Source organism: Podarcis bocagei (assembly GCF_964188305.1).
Source record: "Podarcis bocagei genome assembly, chromosome: 4".
NCBI classification, from domain to species: domain Eukaryota; kingdom Metazoa; phylum Chordata; class Lepidosauria; order Squamata; family Lacertidae; genus Podarcis; species Podarcis bocagei.
In genome coordinates this window covers 4,454,162-4,475,855 of record NC_138128.1, presented here as the reverse complement: position 1 = coordinate 4,475,855, position 21,694 = coordinate 4,454,162, and the positions used below count along the sequence as shown (strand labels likewise).

The 21,694-nt window shown below is 50.5% G+C and overlaps 1 protein-coding gene and 1 pseudogene across 6 annotated transcripts in view; one reads left to right on the top strand and one right to left on the bottom strand.

Annotated features, from left to right (window-relative positions):
* Window positions 1-1,121: 1,121 nt before the first annotated feature.
* LOC308585943 (microfibrillar-associated protein 1A pseudogene) lies at window positions 1,122-2,771 on the top strand (annotated as a pseudogene). Its single transcript has one exon. The product of its transcript is annotated as a microfibrillar-associated protein 1A pseudogene (transcript).
* A 5,236-nt stretch (window positions 2,772-8,007) lies between these two features.
* ARMC9 (armadillo repeat containing 9) overlaps window positions 8,008-21,694 on the bottom strand; it is a 98,275-nt gene continuing 84,588 nt past the window's right edge. For all 5 annotated transcript variants that reach the window (XM_081190156.1, XM_081190158.1, XM_081190157.1 and 2 more), the window contains 3 exons: window positions 14,522-14,694; window positions 10,132-11,301; window positions 8,008-9,620 (listed from right to left, as the gene is read on the bottom strand). In XM_081190156.1, coding sequence (XP_081046282.1) covers window positions 11,279-11,301; window positions 14,522-14,694 — 196 coding nt within the window. In that variant the 3' untranslated portion in view covers window positions 8,008-9,620; window positions 10,132-11,278. The remainder of the gene's footprint in view (window positions 9,621-10,131; window positions 11,302-14,521; window positions 14,695-21,694) is intronic.

The window sequence follows — 21,694 nt, the reverse complement described above, 5'->3', positions numbered from 1 at the left end:
GGAGTACAGATTTGTCTTAGGAGTTATGTATTGATTTCCTGCTAAGTGTTAGTCTTTTATTCCATACCCTGGATTTTAGTGTCTGGATTTTCTAGGAGCAGTCCTGGAATAACAAAATCCATCTCAGCTTTTGATTTGATCCTGGAATGTCCTTATTTCCGCCGCCAGTGCTGCCGCCGCTGAGATCAGAGAGGACGATGAGCTTGTCCCAAGTGACAGGATTAAAATCAGGATCAAGGGGTTTTCTTAAGACAATGGAAGGCGTGTGTCCTGTGTCCTGTTTGCCGTAGAGGTGGTGGCCCTCGCTCTTCTTCTGATGGGAAATGCTCGGGGGGGGGGGACAGGATTTAAAAAATGGGGGGTTGAGGAGTGTTATGTATTGAAGTTCTCACCCTGGCCACCAGGAGTATCATGTATGTAGTTTTCACTCAGGTCCACGTCAGTTATTTTAGGTGGGAAACCCTGGACTGTTGTTGCTACAATGTTGACAGCCGGCTGCCTATAAAAGCAGGCCGGCTGAGCTGTTTGCTGTTCAGTTCTGTTCCAGCTTACAAATAAAGAGCTGCTTTGGAGATATCGCTGCATCGTCTGCTATGTCTACCCACAACTTAACACTGGCGACGAGGATGGGATTTCTCCAAGCGAGGTAGGAGTCCCATGATTCAGAGGCTGGGGCAAACGGAGGTAGAGGCACGAGTGAAGCCATGGTTCCGATGCCGGCGAGGATGGGATCGATGGACATCAGAGCACAGCCAGACGCGGCCACCCTCTGAGCTGAGCTGAATCACGGAGCTGAAACACTGAGCAAAATCACGGAGCAGAACCAATTCAGAGCTGACCGTTCTGGCTAGAGCACTGTGTTCCATCCATCGCCCATGGCTTCACTCATGCCTCTACCACTGTTTGCCCCAGCCTCTGAATCATGGGACTCCCACCTCGCTCGGTTCGACTGCTACCTCCAAGCAAATGAGCTGACAAGAGGGTCTGTAGAGCAGAGGCGAGGCCTCTTCCTCAGCCTTTGTGGCCCCAAAATGTTCGCGACGGCCAGAGCACTGGTTGCGCCTTTAGCAGTCCAGGCAGAGCCGTGGGACACGATTCAAGAGAAGCTCCACGGGGGGCTCCTTTCACCAGACCCTGAGGAGGAGACGCCGCCGCCATGTCAGGCTCCAGCAGCGCCCTCATGAAGCAGCCCCCGATCCAGTCGACGGCGGGGTCCGTCCCCGTCCGCAACGAGAAGGGGGAGATCTCGATGGAAAAGGTGAAAGTTAAACGCTACGTCTCGGGGAAGCGGCCAGATTATGCCGCCATGGAGTCCTCGGACGAGGAGTTCCAGTTCATCAAGAAGGCCAAGGAGCAGGAGCTGGAACCGGAGGAGCAAGAGGAAGAGCTGGCCAGTGACCCCCGTTTGCGCCGCCTGCAGAACCGCATCTCAGAGGATGTGGAGGAGAGGCTGGCAAGGCATCGTAAGATTGTGGAACCAGAAGTGATAGGGGAGAGTGACTCAGAAGTGGAAGGAGAGGCCTGGCATATGGAGAGAGAGGACACCAGTGAGGAGCAAGGGGAGGAGATTGACGATGAGGAAATTGAACGTAGCCATTGCATGATGCGGCAGCGTGCACAGGAACGTAAGAATGAGGAGCTGGAAGTCATGGAGGTGGAAGATGAGGGCCGTTCTGGAGAGGAGTCAGAATCTGAGGAGTACACAGATAGTGAGGATGAGACTGAGCCACACCTGAAACCTGTCTTCATCCACAAGAAGGACAGAGTTACAGTCCAGGAGCGAGAGGCCGAAGCACTGAAACAGAAGGAACTGGAGCAGGAGGCCAAGCGAATGGCTGAGGAGAGGCACAAGTACACCCTGAAGATTGTTGAAGAAAAAACCAAGAAAGAGTTGGAGGAGAACAGGCGCTCCTTGGCAGCCCTCGATGCTCTGGACACTGATGATGAGAATGATGAGGAAGAGTATGAGGCCTGGAAAGTTGAAGCGCATCAAGCGGGACTGAGAGGAGCGTGAGGCGTTAGAGAAAGAGAAGGCAGAAATCGAACAAGTGCGGAATCTGACTGAGGAGGAACGACGGGCTGAGCTCCGAGCCAACGGCAAGGTCATTACCTTGGCGGTGAAGGGCAAATACAAGTTCCTGCAGAAGTACTACCATCGGGGGGCCTTCTTCATGGATGAAGATGAGGATGTATACAAGAGGGACTTCAGTGCTCCAACTCTGGAGGATCACTTCAACAAGACCATCTTACCCAAAGTCATGCAGGTGAAGAACTTTGGGCGCTCTGGACGAACAAAGTACACCCACTTGGTAGACCAAGACTCTGCATGGGGGCAGGAGAGTGCACAGAACACCAAGTTCTTCAAGCAGAAGGCAGCTGGTGTGTGGGATGTCTTTGAGAGACCCTCTGCCAAGAAGCAGAAGGTTACCTGAGTCATCAAGAATAATTTGGGGCACTGTTAGAATCTTGCTGGATCAGTTTTGCCCCGTTTCTGTGGCATGGGACTATAGATTATCAAAGGCCTGGACCCACTTTTTCTGTCATCTTTGGATGGAGGATTTGACTCATAACCATAACCCATTTTTAAGGAATTAGTACCAGCTTAGCAGGCTCATCATTGCCCTTGAGGTATGCCAGCTCCCTCTACAGCCCTGTTTTTAGTTTTGGGAGGCATCTGCCAATTGTAAATATTTCTCGTTCTCTTTAGAGGCATTGTAGGGCGGGGGAGAGAAAAGCAAGGTGACACCTGTATTAAATGTATTTCTTACAAAGAGAGAGAGAGAGAGAGAGAGAGAGAGAGAGAGAGAGAGAGAGAGAGAAGCTCCGCAACCACTACGCACTAGAGTTGGACTAGATCAGTGTTTCCCAACCACTGTTCCGCGGCACACTAGTGTGCCGCGAGATGTTGCCTGCTGTGCCGCGAGATGTTGCCTGGAGGGAGGCGGGCGAGTCGGGCGGCGAGAGGCGGGGTGGCGGCAGCGAGGAGAGGCCGCCCAGCGCGGGGCTCTCGCCGTCTGCCTGCCTGGCTGCCTGCGAGCTCGGCGGGCAGCGCCTCCGTCCGCAGTGCCCGCCTCGCGGCTCTCATTCCCTGCCCCTGCCAAAGCTCACCCAGCCAAGCCGCGCTCTCCTTCCTGCCTCACTTTGCTGCCTCCTCCCCCCCTACCCCCAAAGCTTGGAGGTTCCCCGGCAAGGGGGAGGGAAAAAATTGAAACTTACACTTTCGTGCGTCCCTCCCGGCGTGACGCTGCGCGCTGACGTCACGGGGCTGTAATGGTGGTGTGCCTCGAGATTTTTTTCATCAAACAAGTGTGCCTTTGCCCAAAAAAGGTTGGGAAACACTGGACTAGATGACACTTCAGTTCCCTTCTAATGCTAATAATAATAATAATAATAATAATAATAATAATAATAATAATAATTTATTTGTACCGCGCCCATCTGGCTGGGTTTCCCCAGCCACTCTGGGCAGCTTCTAACAAAGATAAAAAATACATCAAAATGTCACACATTAAAAACTTCCCTAAACAGGGCTGCCTTCAGATGTCGTGTAAATGTCAGGTAGTTGTTTATCTTTGGAAATGCTAGAATTATATGATTCTATGAGAGAAAGAAAAGGGACGTGGGTTGCGCTGTGGGTTAAACCACAGAGCCTAGGACTTGCCGATCAGAAGGTCGTCGGTTCGAATCCCTGTGACGGGGTGAGCTCCCATTGCTCGGTCCCAGCTCCTGCCAACCTAGCAGTTTGAAAGCACCTCAAAGTGCAAGTAGATAAATAGGTACCACTCCGGCAGGAAGGTAAACGCCGTTTCCGTGCGCTGCTCTGGTTCGCCAGAAGCGGCTTAGTCATGCTGGCCACATGATCCGGAAGCTGTACACCGGCTCCCTCAGCCAGTCAAGCGAGATGAACGCCGCATTCCCAGAGTCGGCCATGACTGGACCTAATGGTCAGGGGTCCCTTTACCATTTATGAGAGAAAGAGATGGAGAGATGGAGAAGGCATAAAATGGGTCAGCAAACGTTTTCAGCCGTGGGCCGGTCCACCGTCCCTCAGACCTTGGGGGGGGGCCGGACTATATTTTGAAAAAAATAATGAACGAATTCCTATGCCCCACAAATAACCCAGAGATGCATTTTAAATAAAAAAGGACACATTCTACTCAGGTAACAACACGCTGATTCCCGGACCATCCTCAGGCCGGATTTAGAAGGCGATTGGGCCACATCCGGCCCCCGGGCCTTAGTTTACCTGCCCCTCCCATAAAAGATAACTGCAGTGCTTTGTCACTTTTTTGGAACTTTTTAATAAACTTGTTATTCTTTACCCTATTTGTGCATCCACTGTGTTCTACCCACCAAGTGCCTCGAGTGTCAGGGAAGAGAAACGTATTGTTACTTATTCAATTTGATATTGCTGCTGGTTTAACCCCAGGGAGGTTTAATCCAGCCATCTTTGGAAATTTTACTATGGGCCCTGGGTGGGGTGAGGGAGTTCTTTGACAGCAAAATTTTGGCTTGGACCTGGGCAGCCCCATAGACTTTCCTGCCCCAGTTAATTTCAACTTTAGGACAGCCGCTTAGAGGACCTGAGTCACTTTCGCTCACTAAATGAGCAGGATCTCTCGAAGGACAAAAGGCAAATTCACATTCCGCGGCCCGAAAGAGGAAACACCTGATCTCCATTTATTGTCTTCCTAGACTGTCACAGGACAAATAATCTACACTCCCTTCTCGCCAGCGGTGGAAATTTATTGCCTACTAATGCATTTCCTCCTTGCTTGGCAAAAAGAGCCGACTCTGGAGCCAACCAGTTCTCCCCGCCCCCTTTACACACACATATTAGAGATTATAAAGCAGAACGATTGCAATAAAGCATTCAAGGCAAGGGCAGCAGGTCTCGGGGCAGAGGGTGGGGTTGGTCCCAAGTGCGTAAGCATTGGGGCATCTTGAAAAATGTTTGCCAAGGGCTTGCCCAGGGTGGTTGGGTGCCAACTCTAAGCCCTCTTGCAAATTACCTGCTCCCCGTACCCCAGGAGAGCAGGAAATCAGAGCAACTGGGGAGCAACTCTTTCCCCAGAAAATCACTTTGCGATGGGAAAAGAGGGTTTGCAGCAGGGGTCAAGCAAACTTTTTCAGCAGGGGGCCGGTCCACCGTCCCTCAGACCTTCTGGGGGGTTGGACTATATTTTTTTTTGGGGGGGTGAACGAATTCCTATGCCCCACAAATAACTCAGAGATGCATTTTAAATAAAAGCACACATTCTACTCATGTAAAAACACCAAGCAGGCTCCACAAATAACCCAGAGATGGATTTTAAATAAAGGTAAAGGGACCCCTGACCATAAGGTCCAGTCGTGACCGACTCTGGGGTTGCGCGCTCATCTCGCTTTACTGGACAAGGGAGCCGGCGTACAGCTTCTGGGTCAAGTGGCCAGCATGAATAAGCCACTTCTGGCGAACCAGAGCAGCACATGGAAATGCTGTTTACCTTCCCACCGGAGCGGTCCCTATTTATCTACTTGCACTATGACATGCTTTCGAACTGCTAGGTTGGCAGGAGCAGGGACCGAGCAACGGGAGCTCACCCCATCGTGGGGATTTGAACCACCGACCTCCTGATCAGCAAGTCCTAGGCTCTGTGGTTTAACCCACAGCGCCACCCGCGTCCCTGGATTTTAAATAAAAGGACACATTCTACTCATGTAAAAACACGCTGATTCCTGGACCGTCCGCAGGCCGGATCTAGAAGGTGATTGGGCTGGATCCAGCCCCCGGGCCTTCGTTTGCCTACCCATGGTTTGCAGCGCGTCCACACCTGAAACCCCAACCCTAAAGTGACCTGGTAGGACGTTCTTTAGCCATATTCATTCCAATTCTGGGAGTTTAAAAGAGGAAGGAGCAAAGGGGCAAAGGGAAAGCAGGCAGATGGATAAAAGCACCTTGGCACAGCTATGCTCGGCTTGCAAATAAAAGCAAGTATTGCAGAGATGCCCAAAGTCTCCAGTGTGTGCTCTCAACCAATGCAAACTGATCTTGGGCCACGAGCTATTGTGGCATTAATTAAATGGGGAAGTTTTTAGTATTTGATGCTGTATTGTGTTTTTTTTACTATTTTGGGTTGGAAGCCTCCCAGAGTGGCTGGGGCAGTCAAGTCAGATGGGAGGCATATAAATAAATTATTATTATTATTATTATTATTATTATTATTATTATTATTATTAGCTATACCTGCCTTTTTTAAAAAAAATAAGAAGCGGCTATTAAAAGTCTAGAGGGAGACGGGTGGCGCTGTGGGTTAAACCACAGAGCCTAGGACTTGCCGATCAGAAGGTCGGCAGTTTGAATCCCCGCAACGGGGTGAGCTCCTGTTGCTCGGTCCCTGCTCCTGCCAACCTAGCAGTTCGAAAGCACGTCAAAGTGCAAGTAGATAAATAGGTACCACTCCGGCGGGAAGGTAAATGGTGTTTCCGTGTGCTGCTCTGGTTCGCCAGAAGCGGCTTAGTCATGCTGGCCACATGACCCGGAAGCTGGACGCCGGCTCCCTCGGCCAATAAAGTGAGATGAGCGCCGCAACCCCAGAGTCGGCCACAACCGGACCTAATGGTCAGAGGTCCCTTTACCTTATTAAAAGCCTAAAGCCAGCTGACCTAAGCTCTGTAAATTCTCCGGGAGTGAACGGATGTCTTGGGAATAAGAAAACCCTTTCATCATGAACGCTCTGGAAAAAGATGAGCTGGGACAGGGAACAAGTTGCTGCAAAGGGAGGAGGAGGAGGCAGCAGCAGGAAGAGAGGCCAGCAAAGGCATTTGGCAGTGAGAGGGTCCCCCTTTCATCACCACTGAAGTGTGCTGCTTCCTGCTATTGAGAACAGCAACGCTGAAAGCCAGTGAAACACACCATGGAAGCTCCACAATGCACAGGTTTGTTCCCCAGGAGCTCCCAGGCTCTGCCAAGGTCAGAGCGCCTGCCAGGCCCCAGATAAAGTCTAGCTTGTGAGACCGTGCCACATCTGTCGGCACAGGGCAGCGACACCCGGGTGCTCGTGCCATCCGCCGTTATCTTAGCTGCTCCCTGTTCCCAACAGCTCCTGCCTTGGATGGCACAAGGGGCTCCAGAGTTCTTTGGGGGGCAATTCCTTTATTGTTGTTGTTTAGTCGATTAGTCATGTCCGACTCTTTGTGACCCCCTGGACCAGAGCACGCCAGGCACTCCTGTCTTCCACTGCCTCCAACAGTTTGGTCAAACTCATGCTGGTCGCTTTGAGAACACTGTCCAACCATCTCATCATCTGTTGTCCCCTTCTCCTTGAGCCCTCCATCTTTCCCAACATCAGGGTCTTTTCCAGGGAGTCTTCTCTTCTCATGAGGTGGCCAAAGTATTGGAGCCTCAGCTTCACAATCTGTCCTTCCAGTGAGCACTCAGGGCTGATTTCCTTCAGAATGGATAGGTTTGATCTTCTTGCAGTCCATGGGACTCTCAAGAGTCTCCTCCAACACCAGAATTCAAAAGCATCAATTCTTCGGCGATCAGCCTTCTTTATGGTCCAGCTCTCACTTCCATACATCACTACTGGGAAAACCATGGCTTTAACTATACGGACCTTTGTTGGCAAGGTGATGTCTCTGCTTTTTAAGATGCTGTCTAGGTTTGTCATTGCTTTTCTCCCAAGAAGCAGGAGTCTTTTAATTTCGTGACTGCTGTATTAGGTCAACCAAAAAGCTTTCAAATCCTCGAAAACTGCTCATTAGGGCTAAATCTGGCTGTGGCAACACAACTGGAGGGCAGCAGGTTGGGGGAAGGCCGAGCTAGATGGTCAGGGAAGAAGCAGGAGGGGAACTGGGCTGGTTGAAACGAAGACTCCCGTTCCAGCAATCCCAATGTTTATTTGTTTTGCTGTTTTGTCCAGCTCTCAACTGGCTAATCTGGTTTTAGCCTCCACTGTGCCCCAGTCCACGTAGGGTTAATAATAATAATAATAATAATAATAATAATAATAATAATAATAATAATAATAATAATAATAATTTTATTTGTACCCTGCCCATCTGGCTGGGTTGCCCCAACCGTCCCGGGCAGCTTCCAACAAAGAATAAAAATACATTAAAATGTCACACATTAAAAACCTCCTTTAGATGCATTTCCCTCAGACACGTTGAATTCTCACAGCCACCTAGACCTCTTTACAAGCTTTTCGATTTTTTTATTTATTTCGGCTGCGTCAGACCAACACATCTACCTACCTGAATCTACGATATTAATGTGTTTGTCCATGTTGCGTGTAAAATATAAAGGTAAGTGAAATAACAGTCCATTTGCTGCTCCCCAAAAAGGTACATCAACATGTGTGTGTCCCCCCCATGGCCTCGTGGAAAGGGTAGACCTGGCAAAAAGAGCCCCATCTGTTCTCCCATCCTCGGATGAGAATCACAACTTCTGGTTTCTGACCTTGCTGAGATTCCGCAGGGAGACAGATCTGCTCACTGTATGAAGAGAAGGAAAAGGGAGTGAGGGGGCCGGGGACACCATGGATCAATGAAACGGCTTCAGAGGTCGTGTGCCAGGTGCAAAGTGATCCTGGCAGCATCTGTGGGCTTCCTGGCTTCTCCTTGTGAGGAGGAAACAAAGGTCTACGGCCCACTCATGGGAAAGCACGGGAGTCATCAGAGGGGCTTTTAAAAACAGGAAGAGGACGACAACAAAGGGATGGAAGGGCAAGGGAGGAGGAGACTTCTGAACTCTGCACTTTAAACATCCCCAGAGTGGTGCCTTGCTTTCAAGATGCTCCAGGGACTATTTCTAATATCTCTGGATTAAAACAACAACAGCCACCCCATCACATTTCTCCTTCCCTACTCAACTTTCCTCCCTTGCCCAAAATGCAAGCATTAGCTTGCTTACCTGCTCTCTCTCTCTTCCACCCCCACTCAGTCTTTACACTCCTTTATACCCCTCTCCCACCTTGCCAGATGGATCAGCCAAACTCCAGGTGTCAGGAACAGGCCAATTGCATGTCACTGGGCAGCTAAAAGGTGAGTCAGGCCAGCTCTCTCCACTAGTGGAGGCTGCCCAGCAGCCTTCCCTATCCTCAGCCCTCCAAATGTTCCAGAAGTGGCCGACTTGGGTACCATGCTGCTGTGTGCAAGGCCAAAATACGTCCCCTACCTGTCCTCACCCTACCTTCCCAAAAACGGGTGCCTGGCTTTGGGGAGGAAGTGCGAGGACTCAAGGACCCCGTCAGAGCCTCACGCCACCTTCCCAAAGGCCAGCGCCTTGCTTACAACTCCTGCTTGGCTCAGCACACAGTGTGTGGGTACCAAACACACTCCAAAATCTGCTCTTGGTTCTGGGCTGCCCCGGCTGGGGCGGGTAGGAATTGTAGCTGGGGAAGGCTGCCCTATAGTTTCACGCAAGATCATTCCAAACAGTCTCTGGTTTTGATTTAGGGGTAGAAACTAATAATAGGTTGAAGTATAGCTCTGTTGCGGCAGATATTTCTATTAGACCAGGGTCCTCCCATTTAATGCAGCTGCACATGTCTTTTAATGAACTGAACATACTGAAAGATTATGAGGGCTTGGGGAGGGCGAGAGAAGTTTGTGTGCGTGAACTTAATAGTGTTTGGCTTACCGTATTTTTCGCACCATAGGACGCACCGGACAATAGGACGCACTTTGTTTTAGAGGGGGGAGAACAAGAAAAAAAAATTCTCCCCCTCTCTGCCCAGTGCCCCTTCAGCGAAGCGGCAGGAGGCGCTGCACAGAGAGGGGGAGAACTTTCCCCCTCTTGTTTTCCCGCTCTAAAACAAGGTGCCGTTTAAGGTGCGTTCAGGCGGCTACCTTGGAAGCCTGGAGAGCGAGAGGGGTCGGTGTGCACTGACCCCTCTTGCTCTCCAGGCTTCAGGTTCCTTTCGACCTGCTCTTTGGGGCTGGCGGGGGGAAGCCCACCACTAGCCCCAAAGAGCAGGTCAGGGAGCAGCGGAAAGGCGCAGTGGAGAGGCTCCTGCCATAGCCGCGCGTCACCTCTCCAGCCGGGAGAGGGTCGCGGGGCTATGGCGTCTTCCCTCCATAGGACGCACACACATTTCCCCTTCATTTTTGAAGGGGAAAAAGTGCATCATATAGAGCGAAAAATACAGTATTTTTTAGTTGCTATTTTGTTAATAGCTTTCCAGATTATAAATGCCTTTTTGATTTGTTTATCGTACAACATGACACATGCTGTAACTGTGATGCTTAACTTATTTTTTACGGGGGGGGGGGAGTATTTGATCCCCTGCTAAATTTGCCTGTTTGCCCTCTGACGAAGAAATGACCAGTCCATAATTTTAATGGTAGGTTTATTGTAGCTGCGAGAGACAGAATAACAACAGGAAAACCCCCGGAAACCCAGAAGACAAAAGTCAGAGATTGGTGTGCATTATAATGAGTGAAATAAGTATTTGATCCCTTTGCAAAAGGTGACTCAGTACTTGATGGCAAAACCCTTGTTGGCAATTACAGAGGTCAGACGTTTCTTGTAGGCGGCCACCAGGTTTGCACACATCTCGGGAGGCATTTTGTCCCACTCCTCTTTGCAGATCCTCTCTAAGTCAGTAAGATTTCGAGGCTGACTTAGCAGGGGATCAAATACTTTCCCCCCTCACTGTAGTTGCTGCTGTGCTAATGGTGTTTTATGGATAGTAATGGCTTCACCGATTTGTTAATGGTATTATATGATGTGCGCTGTGATGTTCTTTATGTTTTTGTCATTTATTGTTTGTAAGCTGGGATTCGTTTGAATGGAAAGCAATAAACCCAAATAAAATCATGAGAAAGGCTGAAGGTGGATCTGCGTCACAGGCAGACGGACGGAAAGAAAGCTATGAGGGCAGGAGGCTGGGTAAATGCACGACTGATGTAAGACTGCAGGGTCTCTATCAAGGACGCAAACAGTAGCAAACCGGCTACTTGCTGTAAGCTCAAGTCCCTCAGGACACCGGGGTAGACTTCCAGTCTGTGTCTTTTGGAAAAAAGCAAGGGACTCCTGGACTGTGCCTTTGTGCCTGGAAGCAGCGATGTCCAAGGAATAAAACGTTCTTCCAGGCAGAATCCTTCGGCCCAGGTAAGGTGCATCCCATCAGATAGCGGCTGAATCTCAGTGCATCCACGGCCCTTGTGCTAATAACCTCCCCCTTGGCTCTGCTGGCTGCTGCAGAAGCGAGGATCCCTGTTACAGGAAGCTGGTTGAGTCTGTCCTTAAGCGCTCGCTCAGACAGGTGATTCCTGAGGAAAGGATCTGTCCTCACTTCCTGGAAGACTGGCTGCCTGCAGAGGAGAGAGAGGGAGGGAGGGAAGCTATCAGCTGAAGCAGAATTCAGGACTGAGCACCTCAGCCTGGGGGGGGGTGAGGCTGTGCCCACAATGGCCACGTCCTCTAGGGGATTTACAGGGAGTCTGTGGTGCCAGAGGAAGTGGACCGTTTACTGTAAGACAGAGTCACAGTCACTTTGTTATTTACCTATTACACGTTACTGCTTCCTCATTCATGGCTTAGTCTCTTCACCAGCTAAGGACATCCTGGATGCTCAAAGGGAAGGGCTGCATACTTAAGAACACATCTTTTCCCATCACTATGGCAAACTCTCTGGGAGCAGCAAGCTGCAGAGTCCTGAGGTTGGGGAAGGGTCCCGCTGCTTCTTTGCCTTTCCTCCAGTTCATAGCCCCCCACCCCCACCCTGCCTGGCTTCTTGTTGTCTCAAGACTGGGACCTCCCCCCTCCCCAAAAACAAATTCGCCCCTTTGCATTGTTTGCTCAGTTTCCTGCCTTCAAAATGGGGCTGTGCCCTCTTCAATTTGAGAATTAATCAATGTCCGTGAAGCCTTCAGCAGATGAAGGATGACTACAGGAGCCGCTTATTTTTTAAAACCAGGCAAAAATTTGGAGTAAGACTCTGCAGCCTCTTATAGTTGTTTTATCTGCGAGTCTTTTAGTTCTTATGCTCTTACAGCTGTTTTAACTGCGTGTCTTTGTTGGTTTTTAGCTCTTATCTGTTTTAATTATTAGTTTTTTATCTATCCATTATCTGTGTTTAATCTTGTATTTTATTCGGATGTTTTATGCCTGTTTCCTTGTCCTCATTTGCCCTAACAATTATCGGTCAAAAATCCCAACTGCTATTTTATCTATATGCTTTTCTTAATCCTGATCTGTGACCGTAATAAAGTTCATTCATTCATTCATTGGAGTAAGGCTGCCTTCAAAGAAGAAGAAGAGGAGGAGGAGGAGGAGTTTGGATTTGATATCCCGCTTTATCACTCCCCGAAGGAGTCTCAAAGTGGCTAACATTCTCCTTTCCCTTCCTCCCCCACAACAAACACTCTGTGAGGTGAGTGGGGCTGAGAGACTTCAAAGAAGTGTGACTGGCCCAAGGTCACCCAGCAGCTGCATGTGGAGGAGCGGAGACGCGAACCCGGTTCCCCAGATTACGAGACTAGCGCTCTTAACCACTACATCACACAAAGCCCCATGAGATCCCTGAGCCACTTCCACCTGATCCAATTTGTATCCTGGAGCGAAATTTCCCTCTTTAGGGCTAGCAAGCCAAAAAGGTTTGAGGAAGCTGCACTCAGGCCTTTCTCCTTTGACCAGCACAAGACTTGCTTAGTCCGGTAAGAAATCTTACTGCTTAAAATGTATGGAAGGGTTAGAAATGTGTTATCTTTGAGACAATGGAGATGGTGGCCCAAACTGGGAAGGGCAACCACCAAAACCAAGTCATGCCACTAACAGGCAAAAGAAAGGGGAAGGAAGAAACTCCAGCTGCTATCAGAAAACATTTCTTGTAAGCCTCAGAGCTTTTAAAAAAAGCTATAATGATGTGGGTTTGCATTATGAGAGTGCCACAAACTCTCAAGTTGACACTGTATGGAGGACTGGGGCTTCCTATTCCACTCATAATAATAATAATAATAATAAAATTTATTTATATCCCGCCCTCCCCAGCCGAAGCCGGGCTCAGGGCGGCTAACAACAATAAAACAATACAAAAGTACAGCATAAACAACACTCTAAAATCATTCATTATAAAATTAATTAATTCAAGCCACTGGCAACCATTGGGCCAGAGCTCCGTGAAGATTGCCGAGGGAGGGAGTCAGGCTGTGCCCTGGCCAAAGGCCTGGTGGAACAGCTCTGTCTTGCAGGCCCTGCGGAAAGATTCCACTTTCCCTGGAAAGCGGGGAGCACGGGGGCTTCAGGGACCGCTTTCTTGGCGAGTGTGCACTTTCTGCATTTCAGTCACGCTTCCTTTTCAGCGTGACAATGAGCCAGCGGCAGGAGCAAAGCAGGAAGAGCAGGAGGACTTGTGTGCGTGCTCACAGAGCCCTCTTGATCCAGGCTGGACAGAGCTCCTATCGCAGGAAACAGAATGCAGAGGCAACAGGAGTAAACAGAGGATGGGGGCGGGGGCGGGGGGCTGCAGGGAGGCAGCAAGGAATGCTTGACAGAGTGTGAAGCCAGAAGAGAAAAGCATCGAACCTGCCTGGAAAGCAGCTCCTCATTCCTAGTACCAGCTGTGCTAACCTTCTCATTTCGTGGAACACTAAAAAAATCCTCCCCCTTCCCCATCCTTTGGCGAAGGAAGATGCCAGCTGGTATTCAAGTTGCGGACTTGGGTCCCAGGCTATGGGTGCTCAATGGTGCCGCTAAATAGTGCCCGCAACGTAACGTGATGTCATGATGTCACATTGCGTAGGAATGCCGCAGCAGCACTTCTGAGGCTGTGTGGTGTAAAGCCAGTGTGGTGTAGTGGTTCAGAGCGGTGGACTCGTAATCTGGTGAACCGGGTTCGCTTCCCCGCTCCTCCACATGCAGCTGCTGGCTGACCTTGGGCCAGTCACGCTTCTCTGAAGTCTCTCAGCTCCACTCGCCTCACAGAGTGTTTGTTGTGGGGGAGGAAGGGAAAGGAGATTGTGAGCCGCTTTGAGACTGCTTAGGGTAGTGATAAAGCGGGATATCAAATCCAAACTCTTCTTCTTCTTCTTCTTCTTCTTCTTCTTCTTCTTCTTCTGTGCGGGTCCCTGGAGGTCACGTCCAAGGCCTCGCCAGACGTCGTATCGGACATCGCCTCGGGCCTCCAACGCAGCGTCCGGTACCAAACTGGAAGTTGTGTCCAAGCCCCCACAATTTTTTTGTGTGGGTGCCCAGGCACCCAGGGCCCCTAGAGTTGGCACCAGTGCAGCTATCGCTGAAGCCCCTGGAAGGAGCTATCCCAGGGAAGCATGCACACTTCTCCAACACAATCCTTTTCTTAACCCCTCTGGCTGTGTGCCATTAAGCAATGAAGTATTATTTATCTGTTATCCACCCTAATACCCCAGAGCAGGTTACAGTAGCAAAGCACAGCATTAAAAACAATTTACCATAACAACCATAAAAAGAAGGTGAGTCCCAAAAACATACACCTCCCTCAGGTGGCAAAAGACAGGGTCAAAGATGTTTCCTGGAACCAGACCAGACCATGCAATAAGGCGATTTTGCTCTTACTCTGCCTGCTCCTTGATGAGGATCCAGAAGAGCCGGGGCGACTGGTTTGCTGGGGCCCAGACTGGGAGAACTGGGGAGCGATGGTTGGGATTTTGCTCCTTCCAGGCCTGGCACTCGGGAAGTCCGGGGAGCAAGGGAGACTGGGCTTGCTGGGGAGGCCAGGAAGGAAGTCGCTGCAAGAGGGAGAAATGGAATTAAGAAACGAGGGACAGAGCAGCCTTTGCGACTTGGAGAAAGATGGGATATTAATCTTCTGAATTAATGAAGTCAACTGAGCACCACAAGACAAGGCAGAAGTTTGCAAGGAGTCTGGAATTCTGCAACAAAAGACCCTGAATCCTACAACATTTTGAAAACATATTGGATTAGCATCAATTGATATGGCAGACTTTCTTCTGGCTGGCATCAGCCTTGTAACGAAATTGTTAAGTACCCGTTAAACAACTGACACGCTAGCAAGGAACAGCATTCATACCATTTATTCAGGCAAACGTCTCACATAAATTCTTCCTCAAAATTCACATTTCCCTTTAAATACTTTAGCTTAACCTTCCTCAGTCTGACCCTACAGTAGCTGCCTAAGTAAACGGCCCCTGAAGTGAATGCACATTCTCCACCTTCCTCTGTCCAATGCTAGTTTGTAACCTCCTCAGGGCAGGGAGCTGTCCTCTTGCACTATTTAAAGCAGTAGATGCATCATATAACAGCAGGTGTCGACAGCTATGGAGAAGCTGCAGAAAGGAAGCCTGGGCCTTCCATTTGTCTCAGGGCTGAGTCCCAGAACTTCCTTTTACAAGGAAGGAGGGAGAGCCGGCTGCATCAGGCCCATGTCCCATCTAGTCCTTCCTCCTGTTCTCACGGTGGCCCATCAGATTCCTGTGGGAAACCGGAAAGCAGGATCCGCGCACAAGAGACCTCTGCCCACCTCCTGTGGTTTCCAGCAACTGGGATTCAGAAACATGGCTGCCTCCAAACGTGGCCATCAGGGCCAGTAGCCATTGATAGCCCTCTCTTACACGAATTTGTCTAATTCTGTTTTAAAGTCATCCCGGTTGGTCACCATCAATGCTTCCTGCAGAAGCGAGTTCCACAGTTTAACTAGTTTAACTGCTGGGAAAAGCTCAGAGTCAGGCGGGGTTTACATGCAGCCTCAGGCCATGTGAAAACTTGCCTCTGGGCATGGACAAAGTGAACACACACACACACACACACACACACACACACACAATACTGCCTGTCTGCAACTTGGGGCTTAGGAAAAACCGATTTCTGGGCAAAGGAAGTGCTCGTGCCTTTCCTCCCCTCTTCTTGGTTTATTTGGTTTTTTAAAACTAAGCACAGAACACTCCGTTGTTAAGAGGTTCTCTGGCTGCCTTAACAGCGGCCCCTTTAACTACGAACCCATGCTGAAAAACAACTTCAACGGTTTGCAGGGGATTCCAAATTTTGGGATTCATAGTTCATGTTAAGTACAGACCCTGTGCTTCATATCGATTTCTCAATTTGTGGGGTGCTGAAAAACGCAGGGGTTTCGCTGCAGAAAAAACCAACTGCAAAACTTTGGCACAGGTTAATTTTCCTCTTAATAGCCAGGTTGCGGCCCTACAGGCAAGGAGCAACTCAGGTGGAGGAAAGGAGTAAAAAGTGAGAGATTCCTGAGATGTCTCAGTTATAGAGAAGTAATTAAAATGGGACCTCAAAGGGTCTCTCACAAACAGGCCAACACAGATGCCCCATCAAAGAAAGTCACTGTGAGGGGGAAAAAGCGGGACTCCTCCCTCTTGAAAGGAATGTGGATGAGTTTGCAGAGCTTCCTCCACAGCCACCTGCCAGAGAGGTGGCCATAAGAGTTAACAACCTCCCTGCTTCTCCATTTCCTCAAATTGCTCCCACTGTTTGAGACTTTGCTTCTGCAAACTGTTGCCATTGATGCCTCAGGCCTGCTAATAAGGCAGTAAAAACTCTCTTTGAACTGCCTTTCGGCCGCCCTGTTTGCTTGCTTCTTTTTACAGCCCTCTCTGCTATCCTTTCAGAAGATCTTGCCAACCCCCTTCCCAGTCCAGCAGGAAGCCTCTGGTCAAAAATAATAAATGATAAAAATACAGAGATCATTATCTGGTAGAATCTCACAGTTAGAAATTGAACTCAGAGGGGTCCAGAACCAAATGGAGCGGATTCTAAATGTTTCATTTAGCAAAACAGGCTGTAATGGCTTGTGGGCCATTTCTAAACACATGGTCCCCCCCCCCTCCCCGCAACTTTCATGACGCTCACTTCTTGTGCAATGATCTATTGGTATCTGACAGGTATTATCGATGACATCTGGAATGTGTACAGACATGGACACTTGCTAAAGAACTGACGGCTTCTATTTAAATTTCAGTTTGAGATGAGATAGGCCTTTTGCCCAACCCATGGGAGCATCAGCCATGGAGCAGCCTTAGTACATCTAAATTCCCTGGTTCTATATTTTGGAATTGCCTCTAGCAGCTTGGGTGGGGGTGGGGGCAGTTGCTGGTGGAAATGGCACAAGGGGGAAAGGGTTTCAAGCCAGCCAGCCAGCCAGCCCAGCTCGTTCTGCCCCCAACCCCAGTTCCATTCAGGGGCCTTCGTGGTTCCTTTTAAGCTCAGAAAACAACCTGTTCAGACATCCTGCGTCACGTCTGGTCTGGCCAAAACGTGCTCCATCAGCGAGCCCTTGTGGCTCTCTCCTCTCTCCTCTCTTCAAACGCACAAAGTAGAGGGAGAATACAGGGGGCTGTCTTATTTATTTATTACACCTTTCCTCCAAGGAGCTCATGACACTGTACATTGTTCTCCCTTTCCGCCATTTTACCCTCACAACCCTGCAAGGTTGACTAGGCGGAGAGAGAAGGAGCCATTTGCCCAAGGTCACCCAAAGAGCTTCACAGCCGGGCAGGGATTCGAACCCTGTTCTCCCCCAGGGGCTAGTCTGACACTCTGACCACTATCTCTTGGTCTGCCTTGACGAGTGCTGCCTGCTCTGGTCTTCCCCGGCCTGCCTGGTGCCCTCCAATGGCAGGTGCCAGGTGTTGAATCTTTGAGCCTTACACAAGGAATGCATGTGACATACGCTCAGTGGAATTTGCCTTCAGGGAAAAGAGTTTTTCTTGGGGATACACAAACCAGTGCCTCAAATCACATCCAGATATGAAGCACCTGACAAGGCCATCGCAGCATCTCCCTCGACCTCCGTATGTGACGCAAGTCAGCATTAACCAACCGCAACATCATGACCCAACCACAACCAGAGGGCAAATCAGTCGAGCTGGCGGTGGGAATGAGCAGGGCTTCCGCGATATGACGACGGCTAGGTGCTACTCTGGCAGGAAGAAGAAAGGCGGGCATGTGAGACATCCGCCACAGACATAAATCTTTATCTGCTGGCTCTCTGTGTTCTCTCGCTTTCTTGGGAGAAACCAGCTTGAAGGCACGCAAGCGACTGAAAAGAAATGCTGCTCCGGTGACTCATAAGCCACAAATAGTTGGGGGAGAGAATAAAAGGCAAGTAGAACAATGTTCTCTCACCTTCCCACCCACGCCAGGAAACGTTTAGTTATCTTTCTAATATTACAACCAGGGAATCATTCAGGTATAGCATGGCATATACAGGGGGGGCGGACGCACCACTACTTAGCTGGGATCAAAATGCAGCGTACCAGAGAATCACATAGCATGCCAGGGACCCAAGAACCTCAGGGCTGTATTCAACTAACTTTTACTCAGAGTAGACCCTCTGGAATTAATGGCCAGGAGTAACTAAGTTCCATTAATCTCAGCGGGTCTACAGTGAGTAAAAGCTTGTTGAATGATCAGCTTCATTTCTACGAAGTGTAAGCAGGTAATCCTCATGGCTCCACAGAAAAAAACATCTAAAGATGCAATAGCACATAAAAGCTTAAGAGAACACCTACCGTCTCTGGTCATGAGGCACAGTGGGATCAAGCAGTCCATATCTATCTATCTATCTATCTATCTATCTATCTATCTATCTATCTATCTGTCAGGGGTTCAGGAGCAGAGGCGAGGGCAAGGGAGGAAACAGAGAGCGAGGGGGAGGAGGCAGAGGAAAAGATGAGTGATGACGACGACCCGAGATCTCCGAGTCTTTCCAGTGAATCAGAAGATTCACAGAAAGGAGCACCAGTGGCCAGAACAAGGGGGGAACCTAGGGGGACACCCCAGGAAGAAGGGTCCAGAGGGGGCTCAGAGGGGAGCAGTTGGAAATCAGGACCAGCGTCACCAACAGAGAGCAGGGGAGAAGAAGGGCGCCAGGTATCAAGCGCTGGCAGCTCGCAACAGGAGGGAGGGCACGAGTCAGGAGTGGCCACACCTCCATCGGGGAGCGAAGAAACGGTCAGGCGGAAAGTGGAAGGTTGGGCGCGCGCGCCAAGTTCAAATGCACAGGAAGGTGGCGCAGTAAGCAGCCCGGAAAGGGAGCCAGGTCCTAAAGCCCGGCGCAAGGAGACAGGAGGGTCCGGGGGGTCCGCGTCAGAAGAATCCCAGAAGGAAGAGACCACGGGGGGCAGAGGGACCCAGAGAAGAACGGTCAGGCGGAAAAGGTGGAGTAAGACTAGGTTAGTAAGCTGGTGCACAGGGGGTAGAGACTCAGACGGAGCTTCGCCAGTCTAACCCATAAGACGTAGAGCTGCACGCAGCAGCTTGAGAATGGAAACTGTAACTCAATAAAGACTTTTATAAAGTGAACGCTGGCTAGCGTGATCCTCTGTGAGCTAGGATCTGGAAGCAGCTCTGACAGTAAGCTCCGTCTCACGTTGTGGGCATCTGCAGCCTCGCGGAGAGGAGAGAAGGAGGGTGCCTACGACCCAGCTCACGAACGGCAGACAATATGACGGCCGAACAGCAGATAGGAGAACTCAGAGAAGCAGTGACACGACTGAATGCCGAGATACTTGCATCCAGGAAGAGAGAGGAGGACGCAGCTGCTGCCTACAGGGATCTCCAGGTCAGGTTGGAAGTACTTACGAAGCAAGGGCAACTGACACCCAAACCGGAGGGGATTGGGTTGGGGAGAAGAACAGGCGGTCTAGTCTCTCACTTCGATGGGAATTTACAACAGTACCCCAACTTTAGAGCAGATGTACAGTGTGCATTGCAACTGCTGGATAAAGACTTTAGAGATGAGCAAGAGAAGGTGGGATTTATCATGTCCCATTTGCATGGAGATGCTAAAGCATGGCTGCGCAATTTGTGGAGAGATAAGGATCCGGCGCTCCAAACCGCGGATGCCTTTATTAAAGCGATGGATGGCTGCTTTTTATCTAGCATAGACGTGGATCTTGCCCGGAAGGAGGTACATGGGCTGAAGCAAGGGAGGGCCAGCGTAAGACAGTACCATGCCCGCTTTTTTGCATTGGTCAGTGCCCTGGAATGGGACAGAGATTCAGCTCCGGTCAGAGACCTATTTTGGGAAGGATTGAACAGTGCGGTTAAAGACAAAATTGCAAGGGGGGAGCGACCCAGGACCACGCAGGAGGTCGTTCAGAGGGCGCTGACGGTGGGGGTGCGGCTGGAGGAGCGTCCATGGAGCAGGGACGAAGGGCGTGGAGGGCGCGAACCAGCGAGAGGGTTCTCCTTCGTTCCCAGGGAAGCTGCGCGTGCGCAATCCACGCCTCCGCCAGGAGGGGGAGCGGAACCGATGGAGGTTGGCGGGGCCAGGGCTCAGTCAGCAACCAGAGCCACAGCACCGGGAGCAGTCAAAGCGAAGCCTCCTAGAGGGAACAGGAAGTGTTACATCTGCGAAAGTCCGCAGCACATGGCGAAAGAGTGTCCCCAGAGGCTCCACAAGCACACTGCAGCCTCAGCAATGGTAACTGCAGCAACGCAGCAAGGAGAACCACAGCAGGGAAACGACGGAGTCTGGCTGGAGACAGAGGCACTGGGGCCCAGCCAGACGAGTCAGTGAAGCAGTCCCCAGAGATTTTGCAGCCCACAGACCCCCTCCCGCCCAAACCAGTAGTGAGGCTCACCGCATCGCTCCAGCTACCCAATGGAATCACCATGGACGTGCCAATCACCATTGACTCAGGAAGCAATGCGGACTTTATAGGGCAAGACTTTGTCGACCGGCACGCTATACAGTTGCTGCCTGCCACACTGCCCCTGCAGGTTGTCACGGTGGATGGTAGGGAGTTGCTCGGAGGGCAAGTGGTGAAGCAAACGCCACCAATGGTGATGCGCCTTGGGAATCACAGGGAAGTCATCAGCTTCAACGTCACTCAACTATCGGACACGCCTATTGTATTGGGCATGAGTTGGCTGGACAAGCACAGCCCGACGCTGGCTTGGTACCAGAGGCAGCTGACCTTCGGCTCTTCCTATTGTGCTGAACACTGCATCCTGCCCCGGCAGGAAGGACAGGAAGAGGAGTCACAGCTGCAGCTAGGGACGCTGCAAGCGGTTCCCCACAAGTACGCAGAGTTTTTGGAGGTTTTCTGCAAGAAGGAGGCGGACAAGCTACCCCCCCCCCACAGACCATACGACTGCAAGATTGACCTCCTGCCAGGGGCGGCGTTGCCAAAAGGGAAGCTGTATTCCATGTCTGAGGACGAACTGCAGGAACTCAAAGAGTTCATAGATCACAATTTGGAGCGCGGTTTCATCCGAGAGTCCAAAGCGGTGGGGGTAGTCCTGTATTCTTCGTCAAGAAGATGGACACGCCCCAAAAAAGGCTGGTAGTGGACTACCGAACCTTGAACAGCATGACCAAGCCATCGGACTTCCCCATGCCCAGGATCGACGACCTCCTCGCGACGGTGCGCAAGGGACGCGTCTTCACCAAGTTGGACCTGCGAGGGGCATACAACCTCATTCGCATGCGGGAAGGCGATGAGTGGAAGACAGCCATGTTCACGCCCCTGGGCACCTACGAATACAGAGTTATGCCTTTTGGATTGCAAAATGGCTCCCACTGTTTTCAAGCTTTCATGCATCACGTGCTGGCGGGGCTCCTTTACAAGAAGTGTGTCTGTTTCCTGGATGACATACTCATCTTTTCTGAATCGCAGCAGGATCACGACAGAGACGTCAAGGAAGTGCTGGGCAGACTGCAGCAGCATAGGCTCTACGCCAAGCTGGAAAAATGCCAGTTCGATGTGTCGGAGGTGGACTTCCTGGGCTACAGGTTGTCCG